At 42.8% G+C, this 27824-nt stretch overlaps 1 protein-coding gene across 5 annotated transcripts in view; it reads left to right on the top strand.

Moving 5' to 3' along the window:
- TIAM1 (TIAM Rac1 associated GEF 1) overlaps positions 1-27824 on the top strand; it is a 380928-nt gene that overhangs the window by 255167 nt on the left and 97937 nt on the right. For 4 of the 5 annotated variants that reach the window (XM_038581329.1, XM_038581328.1, XM_038581330.1 and 1 more), the window contains 2 exons: positions 9662-10109; positions 15443-15615. In XM_038581329.1, the coding sequence (XP_038437257.1) occupies positions 9662-10109; positions 15443-15615 (621 nt within the window). Of the gene's footprint in view, positions 1-6114; positions 6151-9661; positions 10110-15442; positions 15616-27824 lie in introns of those variants that run through there. The other variant, XM_038581331.1, reaches the window with a different exon arrangement.

Below are 27824 nucleotides of genomic sequence, written 5' to 3'. Positions count from 1 at the left end.
TATGTGGGTTATATCTATAAATATTTATCACACTAGAAATTGAAACAGGAAAGCAAAGAAAAAAAAACTTGTTGATTCATTTTAAAATAGTACCAATAAACCCATTACAATATTCACACAAGTAACTTTTTATTTACTTTTTAAAAAAAATTTCCTGGCAGCTTGGGTGGCTCAGTCAGTTAGGCATCTATCTGCCTTTGGCTCAGGTCATGATCCCGGGGTCCTGGGATCAAGTCCTACATCATGGGATGGGCGGGGGCAGGGGGGTCCTTGCTCAGTGGGGAGCCTGTTTCTCCCTCTCCCTCTGCCTGCTGGTCCCCCTGCTTGTGTTCTCTTTCTCTCTCTCTTTCTGTCAAATCAATAAATGAAATATTTTATAAAATAAATTTTTGTATTTTCTAAAATTAAAAAAAATTTAAAAATAAAAAAATTAGAAGACAGGTGTTATTTTATATTTTGCAAATCTCTACAATTTCTGGCAATCAGAAAAACCTGGAGTCTCCTAGTGGCTTCTGCATTCACTCCCTTGTGATATACTATTTGGGTTGGACTATAGGGGGAAATGTGGCCTTGCTCCAGTAGTTGGAAGAGGGAGGGTCTGAGGGGCCTCCTGAAATTGGTCCACACTTTGAGAGCTGCCCATTTTTATGCTAATATAGGCTGGAGAAGTTTAGGTCCTCAAAATTCACATTTTTAGTTTAGTGCTTGAAGAGGGGACTGTCTGTGTCTCCTGATGAGAGTGCTGGTTTCCTAGCATCACTGAAAGAGGAAGCAGGGCTGGAATTGGGAACTTAGAATCTGCTATGAGGCCTGCTGGGAAGGCCTCAGAGGGCCTCCATGGAACCCCAGGTAGGAAAGAGCCAACAGGCTTTTCATCATCATATGGGTCCAGTTTGCTTTAGACGATTGCTGACAAATATGGGCCATGGGATAGGGCATCTTTTCTTACTTTATCTACTTTTGAAAAGAGTTAAAGAAAAAGATTTAAATTAACTCTGGTTACATCCATAAATGACACAAGAAAACTGGATTGCTTGAAGATTGCAAAGTTCAGCCTGACATCTAGAACCGATTAGTCAGCTCAACCATAGTGGAGCGTGAGCTGAACCTGGAAACGACTAAACCCTTAAATGAAATTAAAATGTAATCCGTGAGAAACTGTTCTTGTTTTGAGATTACAGTGGAAAATGAACAGCAGTACATTCATGCAAAGGTGGGCTTATATCTATTTACTTTTTTAAGGATCATTTTAAAAATATTTTATTTATTTATTCATGAGAGACACACAGAGAGAGGCAGAAACATGGAGAAGCAGGTTCCCTGGGTGAGCCCAATGCAGAACTCGATCCCAGGACCCCAGGATCACAACCTGAGCCAAAGACAGATGTTCAATCATTGAGCCACCCAGGTGCCCCTGAAAAGATTTATTCATTTGAGAGAAAAACAGAGCATGCACAAGCAGGGGGAGGAACAAAAGGAGAGGGAGAAACAGACTCCCCATTGAGCAGGGAACCCCCACATGGGGCTCCATCCCAGGACCGTGAGATCATGACTTGAGCCCAAGGCAGACTGTTAACCAACTGAGCCACCCAGGTACCCCACAAAGGTGGGTTTATTTTTCTGAAGGGCCTACTCCATGTCAGACACTGTTCTTGGCGCTTTGGGATATGTCAACAAGAAAAGATCCCTGAGCTCACGGAGCTAGTTTGGGGTGAAATGGGGGTGTGTAAGCAGAAAACAGCATAGCAAGCACTTGACATGCAATGGAAAAGAGAGCAGGGCAAAGAAAATAAGGTAATGGGAGATGTGGGAGGCGATTGGAGATGGGGTGATCAGGCTTGGCCCCCTTGAGAGGGCAGACTTGGGAGTCAACCGTTGATCTGTAAGGTGGGAGCATGCCTTGTGTACTTGAGGCAAAGCAAAGAGGGCAGTGGGTCTCGAGCAGAATTGGGGCAGAGAGAATGAGATGCTGCAGAGCAGTTGGCCTGGCCATTGGAGAAGGGAAAGAAAAGTCTTCTAGCTACAGAAAGGAGAGACGTGAGCTGAGCCTCGAAGGGTATGTCCTCCTGGAAGTAAGAACAGTTGGGAGCAGGTTCTCCCATTTCACTGCTGACTGGTGGGTACGTCCAGTGTGAAGATGGGACACCCACCGGGGGCTTGGAGAGGCAGGCTGAGCAGCTTCCACACGGCTCCTGGGAGGTTTAACTAGCAGCGACATACAGGGTACATTGAGGATGGTAGAAGAAAGAGTGCTCGGTGCTGAACCACGGCATGGCTCGAAGAAAGGACAAGAGCCCGCGGGAGAGTGATACATCATGGGCAGTGAGGGGGATGGATGACTATACAGTGTGAGGCACCTACGTGGAAAAACAGATGCAAAGAGAGAGGATGATTCATTGACTTAGCTCTAAGGCAGTCAGTCCCCAGCCTGGAATCACCTGAAGCAGCATTGCAAACTTTTACCAACTTACTTCTGGCCCCCTTTTTAGCAACAGTAAGAACTCTAGGTCCCCTGGTTATGATTGAGAGAAATTTTGAGTCACTCCCATTGGGGATCATTAGAAAAGCAGGGGAGATGTGTGGGAAACATAAAAAGGCATGAAGAGTGTGTCTTGGGAAAGGAAGAAGGGGGAAATAGCCAGATTTTAGGGGGCTGATCGTGGGAGGCCCGCTGGGTCAAATATACCAACTTCAGAATTTGAAATGCTGAACGGTGCTGGACCTTTGGGTAGAGAGAGAGGAAGAAAAAAACGTTACAATGATGGAAAAGTAACACTGCAGTATTTCTAGCAAATCAGGAATGACAGGGGCACCTGGGTGGCTCAGTGGTTGAGCATCTGCCTTTGGCTCAGGGCGTGATCCTGGGGTCCTGGGATGGAGTCCTGCATCAGGCTCCCCGCAGGGAGCCTGCTTCTCCCTCTTTGTATGTCTTTTCCTCTCTTTCTGTGTCTCTCATGAGTAAATAAAATCTTCAAAACAAATCAGGAGTGGCAATTATCAGTAACAGTGCCCAGTAATTATTCATTGACAGTGTAGGAAACATCACCATTTCCTTAAGTGATGAGGCTGTCTTGTGAATGTGAAAATAGGGACTTCATTGGCTCACACCAGCCTTGGTTGCCTGTTCTCCCATTTCCTCGGCAGCAACCTTCCATGTTAGTGCAGGGCATAGTGAATGAGGTCACACTGCCTTCTTTCCTTGGGCCGAGATGAAAGAAAGGCTGAAGGTGGAAATGACAGTCATCTTAGTTAACACTTTTGAGCAGACACTATGTGCTGGGTACAGTTCCAGAAACCTTTGTTGGGTTAACTCAATTTCACAGCATCTTACAGAGTCTTAAAAGAGCAGATAACTATTGTAATCCCCATTTTCCAGGTGGGGAAACTGAGGCACCGATTGGTTCAGAGTAATTCCCCTAGGATTGGTACTGATGGTACTGAGATTACTAAGGGAGCATGTACTAAGACTATACCTACTATACCAAGGAGAGAACACTGGGAACCACAGACAATATTCATGGGTGTGCATGTGTGCGGGAGGGGGTACTTGCATTTTGGGGATAAGAAGCAGATGATAACTCAGGGGAGGAGTATTTTAGAACTTAACAAGGCAAAATTATTCTAATTCATAGCTTCTGCAGGCGGAAATTTCCTCAACCTGCTCAAAGTCTGTGAACTCTCTTTTTAGCTTCCCTATATAGCTATATGAAAGCAAATCTGGATTCATCAAGGAAATTAAAGTAACCAGTGAAATAGTTTCTTTTTTTTTTTTTTAAGATTTGATTTATTTATTCAGGAGAGACACACAGAGAGAGGCAGAGACACAGGCAGAGGGAGAAGCAGGCTCCATGCAAGGAGCCTGATGTAGGACTCGATCCCGGGTCCCCAGGATCAGGCCTTGGGCTGAAGGTGGCGCTAAACTGCTGAGCCACCTGGGCTGCTCTGAGAAATAATTTCTAATCACATTTGACTTAAAAGTGACCAACTGATCTTACTGTCCTTGGATTGTCCCAGGGCTCTTGAACTTTGTGGCTAATTACCTTTTCAAAACTTCTGTTCCCCTGTCATGGACACAGAAAACCTGTCCCTCAAAAGTATTTCTAAGTTGGCCCATGAAACCACTGGAGCTTTGCCACAATGTATCATTAGCCCACATTCCTGCTGAGTGACCCTTCAGTTTGCCAAGGCAGTGAAAATGGGCTTGAAATTTGCCCTCACCGGGCACCCCGGGTGGCTCAGCGGTTTAGCACCGCCTTCAGCCCAGGGGGTGATCCTGGAGTTCCAGGATCGAGTCCCATGTAGGGCTCCCTGCATGGAGCCTGCTTCTCCCTCTGTGTCTCTGCCTCTCTCTCTCTCTCTCTCTCTCTCTGAATAAATAAAATCTTTAAAAAAAAAAAATTTACCCTCACCTCCTCCATTTACCAGAGCTTATTTAAACGTTTGTGGTCCAGCTCTAGGACTACGATCACTCTGGCCTAGCAGCTGTGGCACGCTCTGGGCGATACAGCTGGCCACTTGTGCATCCGGTAGGAAAGTGCATGCGTTCCTGCTGGGAAACTGCCAATGCCATGGGAACTGGCGAGTGCTCTCAAAATCTGGCTTGGGAGGATTTGTCCAGGGAGAGTAGGATTTAAGAGCCTCTATACCCCCTGAATGTTGTGTATAATCGGAAACCTCTTCAGTGGAGTGTTTCTAACACGGGGAGAGTTGATTTTGAGTAATTTCCAGGAAATCTTGAACTGGATTGTGCTTCGTGTTGGGAGTTACCTCTCTGGGTAGCTAGAGTCTTACCATTTCCCTTGAGTTCCTTTGACTTTTGAATTAGAACTCAGTATTTAATCAGGACGTCTCGGTGGCTCAGTGGTTGAGCATCTGCCTTGGGCTCAGGGCGTGATCCTGGAGACCTGGGATCGAGTCCCACATCGGGCTCCCTATGTGGAGCCTGCTTCTCTCTCTGCCTGTGTCTCTGCCTCTCTGTGTGTGCGTGTGTGTGTGTCTCATGAATAAATAAATCAAATCTTTAAAAAAAAAAAAAGAATCAGTATTTGATCAAATACTAGGACCTATCAGATGCTAAGATGTTTCCTGCAGTAGGAACATACCTTGCATTTGCTACAGACACTGCTGAGGCTCCCATGGGACTCTCCTAGGGTTGGTCTTCTGGATTTCCTGCTGCTGGGAAGAGTGGGGGACATTTCAGGGGCTTCTGAGTATGGGGAAAATCTGGTTTCTCAGGTGTGAAGTGTCCTTGAGACCGAGGTGGGTAGGAGGAGGAACTCTTGGAAAGATGACCACTGGGAATGTTTGGATGCGAATGGTCCTGACTTTCTTTGGAGCTGCTGGAAGGTGCATGGCAGTGATAGGCATCCGGCATTTGAGAGTGACAGGGCATTTGGGATGCAGCCTTACAGGGATGCCTGGTGTTTTTCAAAGTGTGAACCCAAGAGCACAGGGTGATGTATGAAAATCTTGAATCACTATATTATACTCTTGAAACTAATACAACACTCTGTGTTAACTAACTGGAATGAAAATAAAAACAAAGTGTGAACCCAGAGCCTCGTGTCAGAGTGTCTAGCTTTGGTTTGTACTGGAGATGCTGCGACCTTGTACATTTCTATTTCTCGTGTGGCTCTTGGGCATTTGGGTCACAGTTCTACGGATGATTCTTTCCAGAAACACAAAGTTGGGGATTACTGGTGCATGGCCTCTCATTGACCATTCAGGTGTTGAATAGTGCCTCTGCTTAGGTAGTCCTCATTGCCCATGATGCTAGAGCTTGGGCCTCTGAGTATTTGGGACATCCCAAGCTTCATGACCAAATTGGGGCTGAGGCTGGGCAACTATCATATTTCCCAACAGGCTGGGTCACATATAAGTGGGAGATGTGTACCACTGAGCCTGCTTAGTCACTTGTGGAGACAAGGTGGAGTCAGCTTGGATAATAGATCCAGAGCATTCCCCAGAAGTTACATGGGTTGCGTGCTCTAAAGGTATGCAAGCTCAGCTAGGGCCAGCAGGCCTCTTATCTGGAGTAGTCACTTCTTTACTTAGGCTAGTGGCCATCCCAGAGTTGAGCACACAGAGCCTGGGCCACTGCAAGATTACAGCATCCGTTGGCATGAGCAGATGTTCAGGTCTGGCAGAGAGGTGAGTGTCTACCAAGGTCTTAACTCTTAGTTTCTGTAGAGGCCTCAGGGTATTCTGTAAAGGGGTAAATGGTTTGTGGGAAAGTCGTAGACTGTTCAGACACATGCTCTTGAGGGTTTGGCCTGTCTGGTCTCTGCCAGCCTCCCTCCTCCTCTTTCATCTCCTCCTTCCTCTTATCCCCACTTTGAGATCTGAGCTCTTTGCCTGGCAAGTCAAGGCAAATAGATAGTCACCTAGGTTTTGCTGGGAAACCCTGGAAAGGGTATTGTTGACAAAAGAGTTGACTATTTAGACAGAACCTGGTCAGGTGCTACTTGCAGTGGGGCTGCCATAAAATAGTGGAAAAGGTGGTTGGAAGTGTGGGTTCCAACTTCCAGTCTGCCACCAGCCAGCTTGTGAGTTTCCAAGCCCAACCGTCCTCATCCATTAATCAAGGGGAATGCTTTTCAATGTTCCTTCCTATTCTAGGGCTCTGGGAATTAAAAGATGCCTTGAGTCCATTCTCTCCCTTGTTCTGAGGTCTTTCTCTTATGGACCAGGGAGGTTATCAGCATAGCTTCTCTCTCTCTCTCTTACAGAGAACTTCTCACCTCTTTGCATTTTAGAGGGGAGTTTGTAATGGATTCCTTCATTTCTTCCAGAGAAAGACTGAGACACATGAAAATATGAATCCAGATGTTTAGGAAATTCACCAGCTCTTCATCTCCCACTACTCATGGTTGTCTTCAATAATCAGTAATGGCAAATTTCCTTATTGTCTTATTGACATGGTCAGTGTCCCTGTCGGGAGAAGTGGGAGTTCTTAACCTTGTTTTTCCTTTTATATAGAGCATGTTTATCCACTGGATCTGGGCCCTGCATGACCCAGGTGGGTTGGTAGCTAGCACAGTGATGGGACCAGTAGTTACAGGGCATGTGCCCCTGAGCTGTGCCCACAGTTTGTTTGTTTGATTCTTTCTTTCTTTCTTTCTTTCTTTCTTTCTTTCTTTCTTTCTTTCTTTCTTTCTTTCTTTCTTTCTTTCTTTCAAGATTTTTATTTATTTATTTAAGAGAGAGACAGGTGTGAGAAGGGGAGAGAGAGAGAGAAGCAAATTCCCTGCTGAGCAGGGAGCCCAATGTGGGGCTCGATCCCAGGACCCCAAGATCATGACCTGAGCCAAAGGCAAATGCTTGGGCAACTGAAGCCACCCAGGCATTCTGTGCCCAGTTTCTTTATCCCCCCTAAGACTCCCGAAATCCCAGAGCTCTGAATTCCATTGGAAATACAGTTAGTCCTCAGAAGCTATCTTAACTACTTCCTGCTGCCTGCCTGCCTTCCTTTCTTTCTTCCTTCCTTCTTTTCTTTTTTCTTTTCTTTTCTTTCTTTTCTTTTTTCTTTCTTTCTTTTCTTTCTTTCTTTCCTTCAGAACAATTTTAGATAGCAAAGAGGACTCCCAGTTAACCTGGAACACCTGGCTGAGGTGGTATTCTCCAGATCTCTCCACTGTAAAATTACTTATTTTCCTCCCTTTGCATACTGTTCTCTTTGTTGTTGGGGTTTTTTTTTGAAAGTGCACAATTAATGATTTAATATATGTATACATTGTGAAATGATTGCCACAATCAAGTTAATTAACACATCCATCACTTCACATAATTGCCTTTTTTGTGTGTGTGGTGAAAACACTTAAGATCTCTACTCCCTTAGCAAATTTCAAGTAGACAAATGCAGTATTAACGATATGCACCACACTGTACGTTAGATTCCTAGAACTTATTAATTTTATAACTGAAAGTTATAAAAGACCAACATCACCCCATTTTCCCCCCACCTCCATCCCCAGCAGCCACTGTTTCACTCTCTGTTCTTTTTTTTTTTTTTTTAAGATTTTATTTATTTATTCATGAGAGACGCAGAGAGAGAGGCAGAGACATACGCAGAGGGAGAAGCAGGGAGCCCAATGTAGGACTCAATCCCTGGACCCCAGGATCATGACCTGAGCTGAATGTGACGCTCAGCCACTGAGCCACCCAGGCATCCCTCCACTCTCTGTTCTATGAATTCAATTTTTGGATTCGACTTATACGTGAATCGTACAGCATTTATCTTTCTGTGTCTCCTCTTGCTTGTCACACCTGTGCGTGCCCATCTTTTAGTTTTTCACTTAGTATCTCTTCATGACAAAGGGGAAGTTTGAAGTTCTCCCTTAGAATTGACCAAGCGAGATGCTTAGAGATCCAGGCCCGGCACCTGTCCCGGCTCGTGCAGGACTGTGTTAGTTTGTGGCTTGGTTCATTCTGCCCCATTGCCTCTCAGCAAATACCTGAGCCAAAAGCATTCATTTTTATGCCAACTCAGAATAGTCTGTTATATGTAATTGGGTGCTTGTGAGACCGAAATCTCAAAAAGTGGTTGAATTCTCAAACCATGTCTCACTTTGCCATCTCTTCTATGTCACACCCGTGTTCCTGTTCTCTTCCTTTGAGAAAAACCAGCCTCATTTCTTATCCATAAGACCGTTGAACCCGTCCTGTCCAATATTGCTGTCATTATCCTTCCTTGATTACTAGCATTATTTAATTACTGTTTATGGATATGCCTGTAGCACTTTGGAGCAATTAAGGTTCTGATTTAAGAACAGACCTGTCTGTGTCCCGGAAATGTTCAGCTTGAGAGCAGGGACAGTGCTTTGGAACTTCCAAATGTTTTTAAACTGGGAATTGATACTTCTGCATGTTGGCAGTTGCCCTAAGCTGTCACTTGGCCCTGGGGCAGTGAGTAGCTTGCTTTGGGCTCCTAGCATCCCGGCTTTGAAAGGGCAAGGTAATTGGAGAGCCTGCCTTGGAGCTGTGGGCCCCACAGACTTATTTAGCTCAATGCAGAGTGAGAGGCTGCTTGTTTTCGAGAAGTGAAGCTGATTACAGCATGAGGACTCTTGCCTATTCGTGGGACATGGGTCCTTGCCGGGTGAGTGGGTGAGGCGCTGCGCTAGTTATCTTTATAGGCCCTACATTATAAAACAGACTCCTCACCAGGCCCTTTATTTAAAAAAAAAAAAAAAAAAGAGGGGTGTGGATATTAGCTGCAAGGACCTTATTATGCATTGTAACCCCCTACCTCTGCAACAGCTAATCAGCCTGCAGAATTTTCCTGGAGTTTTGGGCGGGCTGATGAGGGTAAGGGTACTGAGCTCTCTCGGCACAGCGGTGGGAACACCTCAATAGCTGAATCGCCAATTAGTTAATTAGCTAAGTCAGATAAATGATGAGTTCTTGGAAGAAGCGTTCCTTGTTCTTTAATATGTATTTCTCGAACATTCCGGATTGTTCACGTTCAGGCCAGGTCGGCTTAATGGTTTTCCTGAGCTGCTCTGCGTGCGAGTCGGGTCTGTGTGGGTCCGGGGCTTGAGGAGTAACCGGTCCAGGACAGGCTGGGAGCAGTGGTGCCCAGTGGGTCCCCGGCAGCTCCGCAGCCCCTGGCTGGCTTCTCTGCGTGATGCACGTCTTCTTTTTCTCCCTCTCTGCTCCCAAGGATGTTAATGCCGGTGAGGGCAGTGAGTTTGCGGACAGCGGGATCGAAGGGGCCACCACCGACACGGACCTCCTGTCCCGGCGATCCAATGCCACCAACTCCAGCTACTCGCCCCCCACCGGCCGCGCCTTCGTGGGCAGCGACAGCGGCAGCAGCTCCACCGGGGATGCGGCCCGCCAGGGGGTGTACGAGAATTTTCGCCGGGAGCTGGAGCTGAGCACCACCAACAGCGAGAGCCTGGAGGAGGCCGGCTCGGCGCACAGCGACGAGCAGAGCAGCGGCACCCTGAGCTCCCCGGGCCAGTCGGACATCCTGCTCACCGCCGCGCAGGGCACCGTGCGCAAGGCCGGGGCGCTGGCCGTCAAGAACTTCCTCGTGCACAAGAAGAACAAGAAGGTGGAGTCGGCCACCCGGCGGAAGTGGAAGCACTACTGGGTGTCCTTGAAAGGTAGGCCACCGGGGCACCTGGGTGGCCCAGCGATCGAGCGTCTGCCTTCGGCTCAGGGTGTGACCTCGGGGTCCGGGGATCGAGTCCCTCATCAAGCTCCCTGCAGGGAGCCTGCTTCTCCCTCTGCCTATGTCTCTGCCTCTCTCTGTGTCTCTCATGAAATAAATAGAATTTTTAATAAAAAAAAGAAAGGTAGGCGACCCAGGGCCCTGCCCCTGGTGCCTGATGCACCTTGCGCACCCTTGCGCACCTGTGCACACCATGTGTTTTAGTGACATGGAGCTTGTATTTTATACCAGTTATAACAAACTGTTTTTATTGAGATAAGAATGCTTAGCCTGAGATCTACCTGCCCTCTTAAAGTAAAGTTTTCGGTGTGCGGCACCGTATGGTTGACTGTAGGGCCCATCTCCAGAATGTAATGGTCTCTTTTAACCAAAACGTTCTGCTCCTTGGTTTTTCAGTGACTCCTCACTTCCCCCTCCCCGCCAGCCCTGTTTTGTTTTCTTTACTCTTTCACAGCTAAGTGAAGAGGAGCATCACACATCGAGTTTTCTTGTATATACAGCTGCTTCTGGTGACAGTTTTGAGGGACATGTTCCAAAAGAAAAAAAAATTTAATCACTCAAGTTAGTGAAGTACCTCCTAAAATGACTGTTTGGAGGCACATTCATTTGATTTGGATGAAATTATCATATTTTTAAGGTTAAAAAATGATAGAGTGTCACGGATTTTGTAGGGTTCGACCTAATGCTTGTTAGAATGTCTGAGCCATCATAAGTCTGTGAAAAAGCCACTGTTTGTTTTATTTATTTATTTATTTATTTTTGATTTTTTAAAGATTTTATTTATTCATAAGAGACAGAGACAGAGAGAGAGAGAGAGGCAGAGACACAGGCAGAGGGAGAAGCAGGCTCCATGCAGGGAGCCCAATGCAGGACTCGATCCCGGGACCCCAGGATCACGCCCTGGGCTGAAGGCGGCGCTAAACTGCTGAGCCACCCGGGCTGCCCAAAGTCACTGTTTTATAATCGCACTTTGAATATATGAGTGTGTGTGTGCGTGTGTAGATACATACACATGTGGGGAAATCACTGCCTTTTCATTAGGAAGCATAATACATTTATATGTTGCTATTCATTGTCATTTTACACTTTTAGAATATGTGTATATACTCTCGTGCATGTCTGCATAGGTCTCAGTAGTGTGAAAGTCGCAACACACCTGTGAGCTCTGACTTGAAAAGAATACTTGAAGCCCACTTGGACCTTCTGTCACAAGCTGAATTTGAAACAGGGATTAGGATAAGGCAGGACAGGCTTGATAGGTTAACAAGCATGAAAGACAAGCACAGGAGGGAGTCTGGGCTTGGGCCTACCAGGTGTGATGCACACTCTAGACCGTTCGATACTCAATCTCATTAACTGAGGTTGGTGTGAGACCATCCAACCCTAGAGGCACAGAATACCCTAGAGTCTGCACAGTGATGCGCACTCAGGCCAACCCTTGAAGGACAAGTAAGGTGGAGGTTGGTCCCATTACTACTAATGCCAACTGTTGCTTCAGTGCGTCAGTGAGCCAGGCAGGGAGCTTGTTAATTAGACCATATGTTTCCGTGCGTGTCACAGACCCACAATGACAATGCGTTAAGTGAGGTAGAACTGATTTCTCTCCTGCCAACCAGAGGTAGACCATCTGAAGTTGTTGTGGTGACTCCTTCCTAAGAGTCAGCCATGTCCCAGGTTCCTCCTGTTTCGTTGCTCTACCATTCCCAGATCCAGTCCCTCACCACCAGGTCCACATTCCTGCAGAAAAATGTAGTTGTGTTCCTTTGCCCTGTAGTAGGGCCGCTATAACAAAGTACCACAGACTGAGTGGTTTAACAAAAGAAATTAATTTTCTCACAGTTCTGGAGGCTGGAAGAGATCAAGATTTGAGTGGGGTTGGTGTTTTCTGACACCTGTCTCCTTGGCTTATAGATGGCTATCTGCTTCCAGTATCTTCACATGGCCTTCCCCTCTTACCTGTGTCCAAATTCCTCCTCCTCCTCCCTCCCTTTCTTTTTCTTTTTTTTTTTTTTTTTTTTAAGATTTTATTTATTTATTCATCAGAGACACAGAGAGAGGCAGAGGCACAGACAGAGAGAGAAGCAGGCTCCCTGCAGGAAGCCCGATGCAGGACTCTATCCCAGGACCCCGGGATCATGACCTGAGCCACCCAGGTGCCCCCAAATTCCCCTTCTTATAAAGATAGCAGTTAGATTGGGTTAGGGCCCATTCCCATGACCTCATTTTACTGTAATTACCTTTTTAGAGATCCTATCTCCAAACACAGCCACATTCTGAGGGTACTGGATTAGGACTTTAACATAGGAATTTGGGGCAATATAATTCAGCCCATGACAGGCCAGGCCCTGATTTTGTGTGTTAAGCAAGCTTCCCAGGTGATTCTTACACATAATTTGAGAACACCAGTGTTAGTGTCATAGACTGGGAATAATTAGGCGGTTTTTCACTTGGGACGTGGAAGAGGGCATTGTCTGGTTCAGCGATTCCCTTAGGGAATAAATGATACGCAAAGCCAGGGTACGGCATTTCGGAGCCCAGCTGAAGAGCCCGTTAGACGAGGGAGCCTTCACTTTCTTGGTGACCCAGATCTGAGTGACCCAATCTGTCAGGATCCAGGCCCAGAACACAGAGCCGTTGAGCCCTTCGTTTCTTAATCCTGACGGGTCCCATTATATGGTGACATGCTTGGGGCTGGTCCTTGCCACTCAAAGGCAGAATGTGCTGCTGTTTCTTTCGTTAGCAACACTTAGATTTCGAGAAATAGAAAGCAGAGCACCTGGGAGCTGGGGGTAGATTTCTCCAAAGATTCTTCTACTTTAGACAGAATAATTAATTTTTTCTAAAAAGATTTCATTTAGCATTCATCTCTGGGGCATTTCTGTTGGCAACCACTGAGCATACAGATGATGTTCAAGTGAAGATGAAGGCAAACGGCTGCTTTCAGGGAGCACATGTGTCCTGGATTTGCTGCTGCATGTTAGTCTTCACACCACAGCAAGTAGAAAATTAGAGTGAAAGCTGAATTTAGCCACCTCCTGTCATGGGTGATTGTAAACCAACATTATAAAACATATAAAAACAGCAGTTTGAGAAGACTGTAAAATATGCAATGTTTGTGCACGCCAGCGTGCGTCGATGTCACCTCTTCATTATCCACAGGCTTCATTCTCTGTCCTCAACCTATGCTACCGCTGTGTTGCTCCTTTTCTTTTCAGAATCTGCTAATCATTAGTGTCACGTTAGTCCTAAAGATTAGAGCAGGATCTCTCAACAGGGGCACTATTGACATTTTCCAGGTAATTCTTTGTTGTGGGGATGCTGCCCTGGCCATGGCAGGATGTTTAGCAGCATCCCTGTCCTCTACCTACTGGATGCCAATGGTACCTCCCACCTGTGCCCCACCCCCCCACCGTCTCCCCACTCCACACACTTAGTGACAACCAACAATATATCTGCAACACCACCAGATGTCCCCTCAAGGGCAAAATCACCCTACTTCAAGAACCTCCGATTTGGAGGGAAATAGCATTCCCTGTCCATTTTCTTTCTTTATCTCTGAATCTATGCTAGCTTAAGAAGTGAAAATAGGTACAGATGATTCTGCAGTGTGTTGTATGTATTTCTAAAAAAGCCTGAGATTGTCATCGTAACGGGGATTATGGGAAAAAATAAGGTTGGGGCAGACTCCTTAACAGGCATGTCATTAAATTATATGTATGCAACTTTTTAGCCCAACAGTAAACAGATAGATAGATAGATGGATGGATAATTAAATACTCTGCTAAAAACACTCACATAGTTAACATCTTACTTTTTAACAATAAATATTATAGAAAATGTGGAACTTCCCCTTTAAGAAAAAAAGTGAATATAACTTGAATGGGTAGAAAGAAGAATCGAAACTCCTAAATTATTGAGACAAGGACAATGATGAAGAAATCATAAAGCTCGGGAGCACCATACGACAGGACTTGTAAGGAAAGCTTTGGGGAAACCATGCCAAGGGAAAAGTTGTGAAATGAGTGGACGTGGCCTACGGGTCTGCTGCATTCAGCTTGAGTTTGGGGATTTGGCATTCAGCAGCTGTTAACCTGCAGATGTGAGATATGACGGGCTGGGGGAGATTGCCTTTGGACTAATGTGGCTTTTCCATCGATCCCCATCATTCTACATTACTAATCACACATAAGCAAATTTGCTTTATGAAAACTTGTATTGTAGCTGAACAGAGTGTACACTCAAGGGCTTTGCTCTTCACATAAAGTGTGGCCGATGGTGGTGGTTGAGATGTGGAAAACTGACTGAGTGAAGAACGAAGTATAAAGTTGGGCCAAGGCTTCCCCTGAAATTGGTTTCGATTAGTTGACAGTAAATGTCCAGCCAGTAATTACTATTAAAGGGAGCCTTACTTTTAGATGGTGATGGAGGGTATCTCCTGAAGCCACCTTGCCACAAATCTCTGAGAAGTTTTTACTGTGAGTGTCTCATTAGTTTCACAGTGCAACTGAGTGTGGGCCAGGCTTCCAGCTCTTAATCTAGGCTTTCATATGTGTGCCATGCCATGTCTTCTTTCGGTAGGAACAAGGGTGTGGCTTCTCCAAGGGTGTAGCTAAGAAATCCAGTAAATTGTGTTGCCCAGTTATACATCATGTGAGCTATCTGGAAGGGATTCTGGTGGTTCCGTATAGGTTGGCGGGTCTCACGTGGTAGCACGTGTGGTTCTGACCTGGGGAGCTGAGTGTCTGACTACCACTGGCCAAAGGAGCCCTAAGACTCTCATATACCTGGAACAAAACTCTCTAAGACAGAAAGTGAGAATCTTAAAGAGATTGAGGGCATGCATGGAGGGAGTTCTGTGTGGGTTGAGAAACTATGACTTAAGAATCTTTGCCTTTTGGGGCTCCTGGGTGGTCAGTCAGTTAAGCATCTACCTTTGGCTCAGGTCATGATCCTGGGGTCCTGGAATCCAGCCCCATGTCAGGCTCCCTGCTCAGTAGGGAGTCTGCTTCTTCTTCCCCCTCTGTCTCTCCCCTTGCTCATGCTTGCTTACTCTCCCTCTCTCAAATAAATAAATAGAATCTTTAAAAAAAAGAATCTTTGCCTTTCTCCTAGTCCATCCAAGACTTCAGTACCAGCAGGGCCTCATTCTGTTTACTCTCTGGGTTTCCACACACTTTACTTTCCAGCCCTCCCCCTGTGTCAAGCTACTACCACCGACCTCTTGAGCAGCCAGCACTCATGTAGACCCCTGTTTTGTTTTCTCAGGGTGCACGCTCTTTTTCTACGAGAGTGATGGCAGGTCTGGAATAGACCACAACAGCATCCCTAAGCACGCCGTCTGGGTGGAGAACAGTATTGTGCAGTCGGTGCCCGAGCACCCCAAGAAGGACTTCGTCTTCTGTCTCAGCAATTCCCTGGGTGACGCCTTCCTCTTTCAGGTTTGTTGAGCACTTCCTTTCAGGGCATTTCAAACCTCTGAACCAGCTATCTTCCTCTCCAGCCTCTGTACCCCACCCTGTTTCCCTCTTAGTGCTGGGTTTTGTCTTTTCTTCATTACAGAAACAGGAACGATCAATGACAAAATAAACATGTACGTTGAATTCAGAAATGAGAGCCCTCACCCAGAATGTTCCAAGGGAAGCCCAGGGAAGGATGTGAGTGGAATTAGAGAAACTTGCCCCGTTTGCCATGGGTTGAAGGATTTGTCAGTGTAGTCTTGGTACCATTTGTGTAGAGCCTTAAAAAGAGATAATGAATTCCTTAATTTAGAAATTATTTGAGCTGTCAACATCTTTTTACCATAATGTTCTCTTCTAATATTACTCATAGAGTGCAATAATGACATTCAAGAAATGACTAGCTATACCCAAATAATTTCTCTTCCTCATCTAATCAGAAATTTGTACCCAGTGTTCTTGAAGTTTGGGTGTTAATTATGTTAAAAAATACTAACCGGCTAAGCACTTTAGGCTTAGCGTTTAATTTTGTAGGGAGTTTTTTGCAGTCTACCAGATGCAGTCTACCAGAACTTTTTGACGTGTTAGCTAGGAAGACTTCATCATGGATTTCCATGATGTAGGAATTTTACTCTATGCTTCCTACATGCTTCACACAGTGCTATTGAGAACAAGATTTTGACACAGTTCCTACTCTTAAAATGTGGTGTGGGAGAAAGACACAGGGATAGATCTTTGTAGGTTTGGAAAGCCTGCCTGTTAATATTAAAGGATGAATAAGGATAAATGGGGTGAAGTGGACAATGAGAATATTCCATGCAGAAGACAGAGCTAGATCAAAGGCAAGTGTAATAGGTTATCTCACTAAGTTTCTGGGTTTGGGTCCTAAGTTATTTCCATCTGGGCAATGAAAGTAAGAAAATGATAATCAATTTGTGAACAGGCAAAAAGCATCTGTTGTTTTTCTTTCTTTAAATCAGTGATATAAAACACACATAAAGAAGAACATACAAAACATAAATGTATTACTCAATGAAGTATCACAGAGTAAATACGTAACCACCACATAGGTCAGAAAACAGAAATTTCTAGCACCCTGCAAGCCACTCCCCACTCACTTATATACATGCAGGCTACTAGTTGGGTAGAGTGAATATGTATTTTATCATCCAAGCCAGGACACTTTTGTTTAGCTGGGAATGAATGTCTTCATTTATCCTTCATTTTTGAAGGATAATTTTGCTGGATATAGAATTCTTGATTGACAGTCTTATTGTAGTATTTTGAAAACACTATTGTATTGCCATCTGGGCTCCATGGATTCTGTTGAGACATCAGCTCTTAATCTTCCATCTTCCATCTACAAGGAGCATCCCTTGTATAGATGAGCTGCTTCTCGGGGTGCCTGGCTGGCTCAGTCTGTAGAGCATGTGACTCTTACTCTCAAGGTTGTGAGTTCAAGCCCATGTTGAGAGTGGAGCCTAGTTAAAATAAAAAAAAAAAAATGCGTTCGATGAGTTGCTTCTCTGTTGCTACTTTTTTGTCTTTGTATTTAAACAGTTTATGATATGTCTCTAAGTATTGATTTCTTTCAGTTTATTCTACCTGGAATTCCTTGAACTTCTTGGATGTGTGGACATGTGTGTCTAAATCACATTTGGGAAGTTTTCAGCTATCACTTCTTCAAATAGTCCGCCTGTCCATTTCTCTCTTCTTCTTGGACTTCCAATATGTTTATGTTAGTTGCACTTATGGTGCAAGTCTCTGTGTCTCTATTCATCTTAATTCATTCTTTTTTTTGTTCCATTGATAACTTAGTCTGGATAGTTTCAGTTGACCTACTTTAAGTTCACTGATTCTTTTTTTTTTTTTTTTTTTCCTGTTCAAATCTGTTGTCGAGCCCCTCTGGTAAGTTTTTTATTTCAATCATTCTATATTTCAACTCCAGAATTTGTATTCGGTTCTCTGAAAAAAAAATGTTTTTTTAATTTCCCTATTGATATTCTCTATTTGGTGAGTTATCGTTCTTATTATACTTCACTTCTTTAGACATGATTTCCTTTAGTTCTTTGGATATATTAAAAGTAGGTGATTTAGTGTCTTCGTCTAGTGAGCTCCCCATCTGGGCTTTCTTAAGGACAGTTTCTGTTGACTGCTTCTTTTTTTGTGTATGTGGGTTGGAAAGCCTGCCTGTTAATATTAAAGGATGAATAAAGATAAATGGGGTGAAGTGACCTTGTTGTTTCTTTGCAGATTTCATACTTACTTGTTGAAAACTACATTTTCAAGGATATAATGTGGTGACTCTTGAAAACAGATCCCTTCACCTCCAGGGTTTGTTGTGGTTGATTGCTGTCATTGTTGCTTATTTGTTAAGTGACTTTCTTGAAATCTATAAAATATTTATTCTTTATCATGTGCGGTTACTGAAGCCTCTGCTCAGTTTAGTAGGCAGCTAACGATTGGAGAGATTTCCTTAAATGCCTGGAAGCAATTATCTTCCAGTCTTTCCCGAGGATCTCTGTATCTTCAGCTCTCGGGCAGCTAGTTAACAACTCTGCCTTACATTCAACTATGTTTTCAGAGCCTCAGTGTCAGTCAGAGGGGTGAGTGGAGGGCCTTCTGAGGGTTTTGCGGATGTAGCACAGTCCTATACATGTATGTGACTTTCTAGATTCTCAAGACTACGAATATCTTATTCCCCAGCTTTTTAAAAAGTTTCTTAGTCTGCTACCTCTTTTGCCCCAATTGTCATCACTACCTCAGGCAGCTATGATATATAACAGTTGTTACTGATTATTTTCCACAAATTCCCCTTGGAGTAAGGACTATCTGCACAAGTGAGTGCTGAGAGATCAAATAGCAGCAAGCTCTGTGAATGGAGGTGTCCTGTCAACTGTCAGGTCACATAATGACAGTTCTCTGACAATAGTGTTTTGTGGGAGCTCATTGCCCCCTTCATTGATTTCGGGACTTCTGTTTTTCACATGATTGTGGAGATAGGGAGATGAAGATGAGAATAAGGCAAACGAAAATGTCCTCAAAACTTGCTATTCTTACTGGGATTCAGCTATCAATTTTTCTGGTGGAAGCACCTAAGATTCTGGTAAGACTCAATTAATTGCTGAGCTCTGATGAAAAAGTTGATTTTGACAACTTTTGCTATTGTTACCAATTTTACAGAGAAGCAGTTTTTTGAGGTCGATACTCTCCCATTTCCACTGATGAACCCATCAGGACACTTTACAGACTAGAAAGTTTTGAGAGATATACCAGCTCCATTAACAATTATGCCAGGAGAACAGGTATAAATTGCAACAGATTCAGGCTAACTGGGATGTGTAGCAGCCTTTCCATAGGTACATTTTGGTTGATCCCAATTTGGAGGGATCATGAGCAGTGTTGCTAGGGTACTCTTGAATCTGTACTCATGGTATGTTTGTCCACATTTCTCTGAGTGTATACCTAGGACTGGTATTGTTATATCATGGGATAAGTGTACAGCTTCAATTTTAGTAAACAGTTTCCAAAATGATTGAAATAATTTATGCTCCCATCGGCAGCCTAGGAGAATTCCAGTTGTTCCATATCCTTGTCCACACTTGGTATTGTCAGATCTCTTTTGTTTTTAATGTGTAAGCTATTAATGTGAAGCTGAGCACATTTTGGGGAGTTTAATGGCCATTTCTTAGTATCATCTTTGTGAAGTACTTATTTCAGGTGCTTATTCCTGCCTACTTTTCTATTGAGTTGTCTCTCGTAATGATTCACGGCCATTCTTTACGTATTTTATCTATCAAATCTTTGATGATTATTTGCATTGCAAATATCTTTTTTCACTCTGTGGCTAGCTTTTTACTCTGTTAAAAATATCCTTTGTTATACTGACTTTTTAAATTTAATGTATCTCATTTCTCAAGTCTCTCTTAATGGATAGTGCTTTGTGTATCTTAAAAACTCAACGTGCTCTGAGTCATGAAGATGTTCTTCTATATAGCTTATTAGCCATTGTTTTTCTGCATCTGGCATAGCTTCTTATTAATTATTTGGCTTCTTATTAATTATTTGGATGTCTTGTGTATGAGGGAATGCCTAACTACGCTAACAGTAACAATAATAATACTATATGATATCAGCAACTATCGTTTACCAAGCCCTTATTGTATGACACCATCTTGAAAGTGTTTTACAATGTGAGTCACATATAATTCTTTAGAAAAAATTTTTAAGTATAGTTGATACAGCATGTTTTATTAGTTTTAGGTGTACAACATAGTGCCTCTGTAAGTGTAGTTACCACCTGTCACCCTACAACATTATTACAGTGTTATTGACTGTATTCCCTATGTTGTACTTTTCATATCCATGACTTACTTATTTTATAACTGGAAGTTTATACCTCTTAATCCCCTTCACCTATTTTGCCCATCCCCCTACTTTCCTCCCCTCTGGCAACCACTGGTTTGTTCTCAGTATTTACGGGTCTGTTTTTGTTTTTGATTGCTCATTTGTTTTGTTTCTTCAGTTCCACATATAAGTGAAATCATAAGTTTAATTTGTAGGGCAATCAGTGAGTTAGATTGTATATCCATATTTTAACCAATTAATGTGGACTATGCCCCCTATTTGGTGAAGCTCGAGGTTTTATAAAGGCTAAGAATTATACACCAAGTAACACAGTTACTGAGTGTTGGCTGGATTCAAACCAAGTCTCTCTTTCTGTAGAGTCTTATCGTCTAAGTATACTATTTATCCCATTTCTTTTACTATTTACCCTAAGAGGAACATGGGCAGGAATCACTGACCACAGCCAAAAGGCACTAATCACTTTCTTAGAATTAAGCCACTCATTGGGAATATTTCAGTATTTTGGCCGTTCTTGCCTCAGTACACAGTTTAGATAATCTGATCAGTTTCAGAATACTCTCCTTTTTACTTCCACACTGCTGATGTGAATTCTTTTTGAAAGGACCTTCCTGGCCATAAAATTGCTGGTACAATCTAAATATCCAATAGGTCAGAATTGAATAAAATTCTTTGTGGCAGCATAGGACCTTATTCATGAAAACCTCTGCATCCTCTTGTTTTGGTGAAATCTGTATGCTACTTACATGGGATAGAGCACAACATGAACCTTTTCAGATGAAATTTCTGCTGTTTGGGATCCATGAGGGCATTTTCTACCTTCTACTTATTGTAATTCACATGACTCTAGAGGGGCTAAGTTTGAAAGAAACCTGTGTGTGTAAGGAGTGAGGTTAATGCAAGGGAGATCAACCCTGAGTATGGAAGTAATTTGTAGGCTATTCCAGCCCTAGGGCTCAAGTCAGTGGCACACTTTACAGAGCCTGTATGCTGCTGATTTGTGCTGTTATTCAGGTTTGCCCATGGTAAGGAGATTCATGTTACCAGCAAAAGCAGAAAAGGGGTTTTGTGTGCAGGATGGGGTTGGGAATGGGAATGAATATTAGAGCAACTCATGTAGAAGAAGTGCTATGCTGTCTGCAAAGGGAGGCAATGCCTCCTGCATCTAAACTATTTTAGAGAGCCCTTCCCTCCAACTAAAAGTCAGAACCAGCACCTACCACCTACAAAGTACAATTTCATATTGGGCCTTCCATTGTCCACTACTGGTTGATGTTACATATGATTCCAAAAAGCTTAGTGTTTTATGGTAAGATGATTCCTGATTGGAAAGAACATCATATGCAATGCTACATCTAAAGAAGTGTAGAAGGGATTCCTGGGTGGCTCAGCTGTTGAGCGTCTGCCTTTGGCTCAGGGCCTGATCCCGGATTCCCGGGATTGAGTCCCACATCGGGCTCCTTGCATGGAGCCTGCTTCTCCTCCCTCTGCCTGTGTCTCTGCCTGTGTCTCTGCCTCTCTCTCTGTCTCTCTCATGAATAAATAAATAAAATCTTTAAAAGAAAAAAAAAAAAGAAGTGTAGAAAATATCTCTAAGGAGGTCACTGCCTTTCCATAGTAAGTTTTCTTATCATTTTGTCACTTGTATGAGGGTATATAGCATGCATATTAAAAAGACACTAGTGGGAAAAGAATAGTATTTACACCATTATGATGAATTAGGGATTAGATGTAATTATCTAAGTCAGATGTCGTATAGTTAGCAAATGCTCATTAAATGTTACAGTTCTCATTTTAATTATAAAGAAAAAGTGACTAGCCCCCTGTACTCCTCTTAAATAAGTATCTTTACAGAAGTTGAGTGTGGTTTCTCTGTGAAGAGGCTAAGGCTTTGAGTTTTATGAGGCTCTTAGGCTCTGGACAGTTATCTTGAAGCACCACATCTGGTTCTTTGTGGACCTGATGAAGGTCATTGGTACACATGCCCTGAACTGGGGCAGCCAGATGAGGGAAAAATCTGGAACTCATCTTTCACAAGGAGGCATCAAGTGAACTTGGAAGAAGAGACTCCAGAGGAGATTTAGTGTCTTGGACTTGAGTAGATTAAAGTCCTATCCTTGCTCTCATGGTGGGCACTATCTCTGCAAAACCCCTGACAGCTGGTCAGCCTTCTCACTGCATAACCACCTCCCTCCCTGGGAAGCTTCCAGCTCCTCAACCATCTGCTTTTGCTGGTTAGCTCCAGGATTTATCAAGTTTTTTGTTGTGTTACATTCTTCCTGGTGACTTTGGTCATATCCCTTTGTTCCCATATGTTTTCTGAGTCTAAAGCAAGTCTTCTTTCTTAAAACCTTTTAAATGCTTGAAAACAGCTCTGATCAGCTTCCTGCCATGTATCCTGTTTAGGCTTCCCTATTTAAGGTTTCTGAGCCATTCTCCCTACAATTCAGTTCTTCTCCTTGATGTTCCTCCTGATAAATAGTTCTGGAACCCAGCACCCTGTCCCCCATGAAGTTAGTCCTGTGCAGCCTGCCTACAGTATGGTTCCTGCTCTTCTAATTTTTTTTTTTCACAATGCTAGTGTCAATTCCTTAATTTATTAGGAACCACACCAAACTATTGACTCATACTAAGCTTGTGGTTTATCAGACCCACAGCATTAACTCTTACAAGATCTCTTCCATCTTATTTTAATAGAAGTTTGAAGAACACAAAATACAGAAGTGAAATTTACTTCTTTGAAATTTTATGTTTGTGGTTTCTGTCCTTCTAATGAACTTGTCAAAATCTTCTTGGATCCTAATTTAATCTTCCCTCTTAACTTCATACTCTCTGCAATTAAGACAAACTGGATGTTTGGTCTTTGTTCTCTCTGTTGGTTTCAATGTTGCCTTAGTCTGTGGCGAAGTCCTGTTTTCCCACCATCATGGATCATCTTCCTGCCTCTAGCCAGCCACTTTGGAAATACTTATCTTTGGTTTTGGCATGGATTAGTTGTCAAGAAGGGTGAACTCCTAAGATGTAGGAAGCCCCAGGCAAAATTTTTTTATCTGTGTAAAAAATTTGACTCACCCTAGATCGACTTTATAAACACCATTCTGGTGGCTCACCTCATGCAATCTAGTGAAAGAAATACCGGCTAGGCTAGTGGGAACCACCTCTAGGCATAGGCTCATGTCCAGGAGCTCCTCAGCATATCTTATTGATACCACATATGGGATATAGGGTCAGAGAGCTCCATGAAGGAGAGGAAGTGTACTGGAGGGAAAGGGAGTGTTCTTTCTGGACCCTGTCCTTTTTCTGGAACCAGAAGGGGTCTTTTCAAATATGGGGCCCCATTTGCTTAGCTCTTAGGAGAATGTGGATGGAACGTATAGATATTGAAGTACAAAATGAATACACAGGGCTAGTAATCATTTACAACACATGACCTATCATTAGTGTATTAAGAGATCTCCGTACATATGTTAAAAGTATAGTGCAGAGATATAATAGTGGCTAAGCTAGATTTTAGCATATGACCTGTATATTATTATGTATTTACAAATAATATGTTACTAACAGTATTCAATTTTCATTTTACATTTTTTTAAATTTGTACAAAGTCAGTGTGAGCACATAGTTTTAAAGAATTCAATTAACCTTAAAAGACTTTAAGTGAAGTTCTCTTCTCATTCTTCCTGTGCCTCTTCCTCCATCCTTGGTCCCCCAGAACAACTGTGCTCAACTGTTTTAGCAAGTTTTTTTGTTTGGTTGGGTTTTTTTTTTCTTGTATTTACCCTCACTTTTCATTAACATACAGTATTTCTCAATTGAGTTTAGATATTAACTACTGACTTTTCTGTGATGGTAGATATTTATTTAGTTGTATTATATATGAATTCTCCTTTTCTTACATTCCTATATAGTTATATGAACATTTAAGATTAAATCAATAGTCTCTATTACACTGTTAGGATGTTCTATACTGCTATGACCATATAAATAATATTAACTGCTGGGCTAAATAGCGTATCATTTTATTTCCTTCTTGAACAACTTTTTGTTTTTTTCCTGCAGTTAATGCCTGCCTCTTTTTTCTGCTCCATTTACTTATTTTTATGCTTACTTAGTAGCAGTATTTTCTAAATCTCCAATTTATCACCTAGTCATTTAGTACTATTTTGTTCTCTGAGACTGCCTTTCCTGGCCCTTTATCTTTCTGCTCCAATCTGCTCTCTAGGCCTCAGGCATAACAGTTACTTCACTTTAACAGGCTTTCCCTTCATTACCCTAGTTAGATTCTTGGATTGCAAGTCTTCCTTTTTTCTCTTTCATATTCATGAAAACAAACAAGCAAACAGACAAACATGTAATGACTTCCTATAAAGTCGTTCATATTTGAAAATGTCTTCATTCTACCTTTTACTTTAATCCTTGAGTAATTTGGAATTTTGGTTTCAAATTATTTCCCCTTTGTTCACTTATGTTCTGATGCCATTCTCATTTCTGATTATCTTGTGTGTGCTTTATTTTCTCTTTTGAAGCTGTAGAATAATTTTCTATAACCAGGGTTCTGATTTCTCAAAGTGATTTGCCTTCTGTTGAGATTTTAATTTTAGCTATTTTTTAATTCCTAAAAGCTTTTCCTTTCTCTCTCTCCCTCCTCCTCTTTCTACCTTTCATTCCCTCTCTTTTTCCCTGTCCCTTCCTCCCTCCCTTTCTATTTCTCTCTCTCTCTCCTTTCTTTCCTCCCTCTCTCCTTCTATCCCTTTTCCTTCTTCCCTCTTTTCTCTCTCATTGTACCTTTTTCATTGTAACCTGTGCATTTGTTTATTGTTTATAGCTTTAGATCCTTTTGTGCCTCTGTCTCTGAGGATGTTACTGGGTTTTCAGGAGACTTTTGTGCTTCAGGCATTCTCTTTCTTCGTGATGCATTTTCTTCTGTGTGCTCTGGTCTCTGCCTTTCATGCTAGAGGCTTTCATCAAATGTGTGGTGGCCCTTGATTCCCTTGATTATCTGATCATATTTAAATGTGAGATACCAAAAAAGTGCTTGGATATTGTTCATGCCATCTACTGGGGTTTTTTACAGCATGAACAGATGGTAAGACCTTTTTGTTGAGGGTGTCCATTTGACAATATTTGTTGGTCTTTTCTGTGGGGCTACTCAGCTTTGCCAGAGATGAATCCTGCCATTGCCATTTACTGGGCAGGCTTCCATTTATTCCTCTGTTTGCAGCAAATGATTCCTTCTTTTGTTCCTGTCTTCCTAGAATCCGGAGCCTCTCTTCTTCAAAGAATTTACCTTGGGTGTGTGAGGGAGGTAGGGAGGTGTTGGAGGGAGCGGTGCCCAGTTGTATGACTTTTTCCAGCAAATGAGAAGAGACCCATAGTAAGTTTTCATTACGGTTATTAAAAATGATAGTTTACTGGGACAGCTGGCTGGCTCAGTTGATAGACCATGTGATTCTTGATCCTGGGGTTATGAGTTTGAGTCCCACATTTGGTGTAGAGATTTTTATTACTTAAAATTTTTTTTAAATGACAGCTTACTTAAACCTTGTATAAATAAAATTTAAAAAAACAAGGGAAAAAAAGACTTTCAGAATTCACACAGGAACTTCATTTCCAACTAATCTCTTAAAAACATAAAACTTTTTTCCCTTTTTTTTATTGTTCTTTTTAAATGGAAAAAAGTTCAATCTACTTTATAATTATTCTTGTGCTTCTATAAACTCAAATTATCTGAAATTTTAGTTTCCTAGATCTGGCATATATTCCCTAGTATTTCTCTCGTTTAAAATGAATTTCCCTTTTCCTGCCACTCACGTAAACCATTGATTATCTGAAATCACTGAGTATCCTCCATTCAGTTGGATAATTGAACATAGATCTATTTAAATACATAATGAAGCCCCGAGCTTCATCTTAACTCTGCACTCAAAGGGGCTCTTATGCAAAATGCATTTTTTGCTGATTATATTCCTCTGTTGGCAAGAACTTTGCTTATTCCCTTCACTGAACTTTATACAGTATTTATAGCATCTCCAGAAGGCAAAAGGAAGAACCACAAAATTCAGTCTTGATACCTGTCTGCTGCTGTTTGTTTAATGGAAGCAGATTAGTGTGGAAGTCATGACCATTTGGGTGGAGGGAGTCGTCGTGTCTCCTTCCTGTCCTTTTGACCACTGGATTCTGACAGAGAGCCCTTTAGTAGACCTCATGTCCCTAATTAAACTCGCCTGGTTCAAGACGGTAATGCAAAGGTAGTGGCTCTGAAAAGCTTTTTCTAGCATGTCAGAATTTAAATCCTGGAGAGTCCACGCTGGGAGACATTCTATCAAGTTAGTGGTCTGCTGTGACCAGCTCTGAATTGTTAAGCCTGTAAACTGCCATGAACTATTAAGAGTTTTTCTACTTAACTCACTGTTGACAGCAGTCAGGGTAGACTTGGCCCACCCTCTCATCGACACATAGCTTTGGGTATGCCACCGGGAACGGACAAGTCCTTTCAAAAAGCTCATTTAGTGAATTGTGCTTCTTAGAAATAGATTTGGCCTAATGATAGAGAAAGGCAGAGACCGCTGTGTTGTTGAGACAGGACAGCAGGAGCAAAAGTTCCCTCTAATGGAACTGCCTTCAGCCACCAACAGGCTCCAGCAAAGCTTAGAAGCTTGAGGCATGCTTAATGGTTAAAATGACTGATGGATAAATTTTTCATCAAGCCTGTAATCAGACTTTTCTATCTCTCTCTAGGTTGTGGGGCTTGGTGCTTTTATTTATTTTTTTAAATTTTAATTGTAGTAAAGTACACATGACATACCATTTTAACTATTTGTAAGTGCCCGGTTCAGTAGCATCACCACAGTCCATCTCCAGGAATCTTCATCTTGCAAACCTGAAATTCTGAACACTAACTCTCATTGCTGTCTTCCCCTAACCTCTGGCAACCCCCATCTTTCTTTCTTTAAATAAATAAATTTCAGGATAGCTGCTCTGCCAAAATTAAATGTACATCTTCCAAAGAATGTTTAACTTCATGGACTAGTATCAGTCTTTCTTTCTACTTTTTTTTTTTTTTTTTTTTAAGTTATCTTGCCCCCACATGAGGCTCAAACTTACAACCTCAGGGTCAAAAATTGCATGCTCCACCAACTGAGCCAGCCAGGTGCTTTCTTTCCACTTCTTAACTGGGTTGTAAACATAAATTCTCTGGCATCAGAATGGAGGGTATTCTCTGAATTTGACAGAGACCCTCAAAGGTGGAAGGAAGAAGGGACCCCGCTTTCAATAAGTAAAGAGAGGAAAAGGCTGTCATTGTGTAGAACCTGTCAGATTATGGTTTTTCTTGGAGATTGAAAGTGTGTTATATCGACGCTTTTAAAAGCATTGAAATAGGATTCTTACAGGGTGGTGAGATTGCCCTGTAGGAAGGAGCAGCCCTCATATCTCCATGGCTTAAGATACCTTTTCATTCCTGCCACATGTCTGATGGGCATTGGCTGTGAAGCTGTGTTTGTCCCAGACACTCGGGGACCCAGACTGACAGAAGGTTCATCTTGACACATTTTCCACGACTGTAAGCAAAGGGACAGGAATGGGCGTGAATTAGGCTTTTGTTTTGTGATGACGCATGTCACTTCTCTCCAAATTCATTGGCCAAAGCCAAGTGACATGGCCACACCTAACTTTAACGGGAGCAGGAAAGTTCCATCCTCCTGTGTCCCTGGGGAGAGCACAAAAGAGTCCATGTACAACAGGAATGACACCACAGGGGCCCAGGCCTTGGGGTAATTGATGAGGACTAGGGGTTCAGGAGCAGCATGGCGTATTTAACAAAATGA

The sequence above is a fragment of the Canis lupus genome, chromosome 31, assembly GCF_011100685.1.
Source record: "Canis lupus familiaris isolate Mischka breed German Shepherd chromosome 31, alternate assembly UU_Cfam_GSD_1.0, whole genome shotgun sequence".
Taxonomy (NCBI): domain Eukaryota; kingdom Metazoa; phylum Chordata; class Mammalia; order Carnivora; family Canidae; genus Canis; species Canis lupus.
The sequence above is the reverse complement of the archived record's forward strand: the minus strand, read 5'-3'. Positions and strand labels throughout refer to the sequence as shown.